Source organism: Empidonax traillii, unplaced genomic scaffold (assembly GCF_003031625.1).
Source record: "Empidonax traillii isolate 1590-97213 ecotype Southwest subspecies unplaced genomic scaffold, ASM303162v1 scaffold444:size1099390, whole genome shotgun sequence".
NCBI classification, from domain to species: Eukaryota; Metazoa; Chordata; class Aves; order Passeriformes; family Tyrannidae; genus Empidonax; species Empidonax traillii.
The window spans coordinates 589,203-591,544 of record NW_020955637.1 but is presented as its reverse complement, the minus strand read 5'-3'; the positions used below and the strand labels follow the sequence as shown (position 1 = coordinate 591,544).

At 46.2% G+C, this 2,342-nt stretch overlaps 1 protein-coding gene across 4 annotated transcripts in view; it reads right to left on the bottom strand.

The window, feature by feature from the left end:
- The window catches only part of VEPH1 (ventricular zone expressed PH domain containing 1), a 53,413-nt gene that overhangs the window by 43,703 nt on the left and 7,368 nt on the right, over nucleotides 1–2,342 (bottom strand). The window contains exon 1 of one of the 4 annotated variants that reach the window (XM_027894856.1): nucleotides 235–408. The exons of the other annotated variants lie outside the window; for them this stretch is intronic. Within the exon in view, the coding sequence (XP_027750657.1) occupies nucleotides 235–388 (154 nt within the window). The 5' untranslated portion in view covers nucleotides 389–408. Of the gene's footprint in view, nucleotides 1–234; nucleotides 409–2,342 lie in introns of those variants that run through there. 4 annotated transcript variants of the gene reach the window in all.

The window sequence follows — 2,342 nt, the reverse complement described above, 5'->3', positions numbered from 1 at the left end:
AACGTGTTTTATCACATTTATAGGTATTTCCATGTGTCTGCTTTACACAAACATGCCTCATATTTCTATATATAATGCACTTGCTAACGGTCATACTCGGTGATCTCGGAGGCCTTTTCCAACCTGAAGGATTCCAGATTTTTAAGGGTCCCACACCATACCTAAAGCACATCCTGACAGGTGCAGTGCTGCGCACACCGGAGGGCTGAGCCCCAAAAATCTGCCCGTTCCTACCTTGGAGGACGCTCCTGACGATGATGTCCGTGTGCTCAGCCAGCAGATCCACCTGGGCAATCGCAGCCAGGGAGAGGTAACTGGACATGTTCCTGCACAGCTCCTTGTTGCCCCTCTGCAGGAACTTCACTGCCACGGGAACAGCCAAGGCCATGACTGGGGGGCAGTTGTAATTCTGCAAAAACCAGCAACGAGCGGTGAGAAGGAAGCGGCGGAAAAAATTAATTTGAAAAGTCTCGTGCGGAGCAGAGGAGGAGGAAGAAAATTAAAACAAGGGGAAAAGAACAAAAAAAAACCCAAACACACACAACACATCAAGGAAAGTTGTGTTCTGGTTGCACCACTGAAGGGAGATGCGAGAAAGAGCAAATGAAGAGATTTTAAATTATTGCACTGGGAAGTGTTCGCAATGCACCTGGTTTTTGTCTTCTGCTAGAAGAGGAGCAAACCTGATATGAAGTGCACTAATTAAATGTTAACTGCTGAACACTTCTAATGAGACCTTTTGTGACTGATGCTCTCTGAGAAGACACCAGGAGCTGTATCCATCCTCCACAGGGATTTTCATCCCCAAGCACGGGAAACACCTTAGAGCAGTCACTGCCAGTAAGTGCACTGGGACACTTGCTCACAGTGCAGTAGCTTTGGTTTTGATCATTAATTATCCTGTCTGACATAGGTGAGATCTCCATTTTTTTTAAAACTCATTGAATTCCAGGATAGTTTGGGTTGAAAGGGACCCTGAAGCTCATCCAGTTCCACCCCCTGCCATGGGCAGGGACACCTTCCACTATCCCAGGATGCTCCAAGCCCCGTCCAACCTGTCCTTGGACACTTCCAAGGGTGGGGCAGCCACAGCTGCTCTGGGCAACCCCAGCAATTTCTCTGAACACTGACATTTTTCAGGATTACAAACTTCCCTTTCCAAAAGGGCACCAACCTCAAAAAATCTCAGGGTACCTGCACATACACTTGGGTTTTAACATTCAGGTCAGGAAAGGTTTTCTGCTGCTATTTATACCCATGAAATGTCGTGCACAAGCTACACACATCACCAAATATTCCCCCTTGAGTTCCCACACGGCTGCCCTGAGAAGCAGTAGGGTGTTTGTGTGTCACCAAGGACCTGCAGCCTCTCTGGAGCCTCCTTAAGCAGTGCCTTCCTCTCCTCTCCACTCACTTCTGAGCAGCCCTTTGAAACTGGAGCACATCCCTGGTTTTGAAAACAACCCTGCAATATGATTATATTTAATTAGCCTCTGAAATCACAGGCAACCACTGGAACCCAGATGTTGCAGGAGGCAACAAAACGGTGCAAAGCGAGGCAGCCCAAAGACTTTCTGGACTTTCCTTCTGGAGCAGCACTTAAAAGACTAAATTTATACTGAGGAAAACCAAATCTGTTATTCCTTATTCCACAGAATTTAAGTGGCTCTGAGGATTTTTCCTTGAAAGAGAGGCCTGCCAAGCTTTGGACAGTCCCTTTCGGAGACCCCTGAGGGAGAATGGGGCTGCAGAAACGTCTTGATGTCAAGACAGATCATTTTGGCAACTTCCATGGGACCAAAAACCGTGTCTTTAACAAGAGAAACCCTTAAAATAAATCGAGCTCTGTGCAGCAGCATGTTTAAATCAACATAATGCCTCGTTATGTTTGGCTGGGAGGCACCACCGAGCAGGAGCCAAACGTTGCCTCCAAGTTCTCCTCTGCTGCTCCCCACAAAAGAATGGGAAGATAAGGTTTGGCCCTTGTACTGGGATTTAAAAAGATCTAGGAGAATTCCAAAGAACAGCTCTTCCCCCCTCTTCCCCCTACAATAAAGACAAAACACTTAGTTAAGGAAAGGCTGAAGGAAGCAGAAAGGTTTCATTTTTTCCATGATAAATATCGGGGCATGAATTGCACACACAGAAAATGGGAAGGTGATAATAAAGACCACATTTCAATATTGTGATCTAGGGATGTTTGCAAACCTCGGGGACCTCCCTGCTGTTCATATCAGCAGAGACCTGCTGGGAGAGTCAGCCCAGCTGGCAGATATTCATTATCTTCATTACAGCTTCAGCCATTGTAAAAAACCCTCATTTTATGTCTTTTTCTTTTTTTT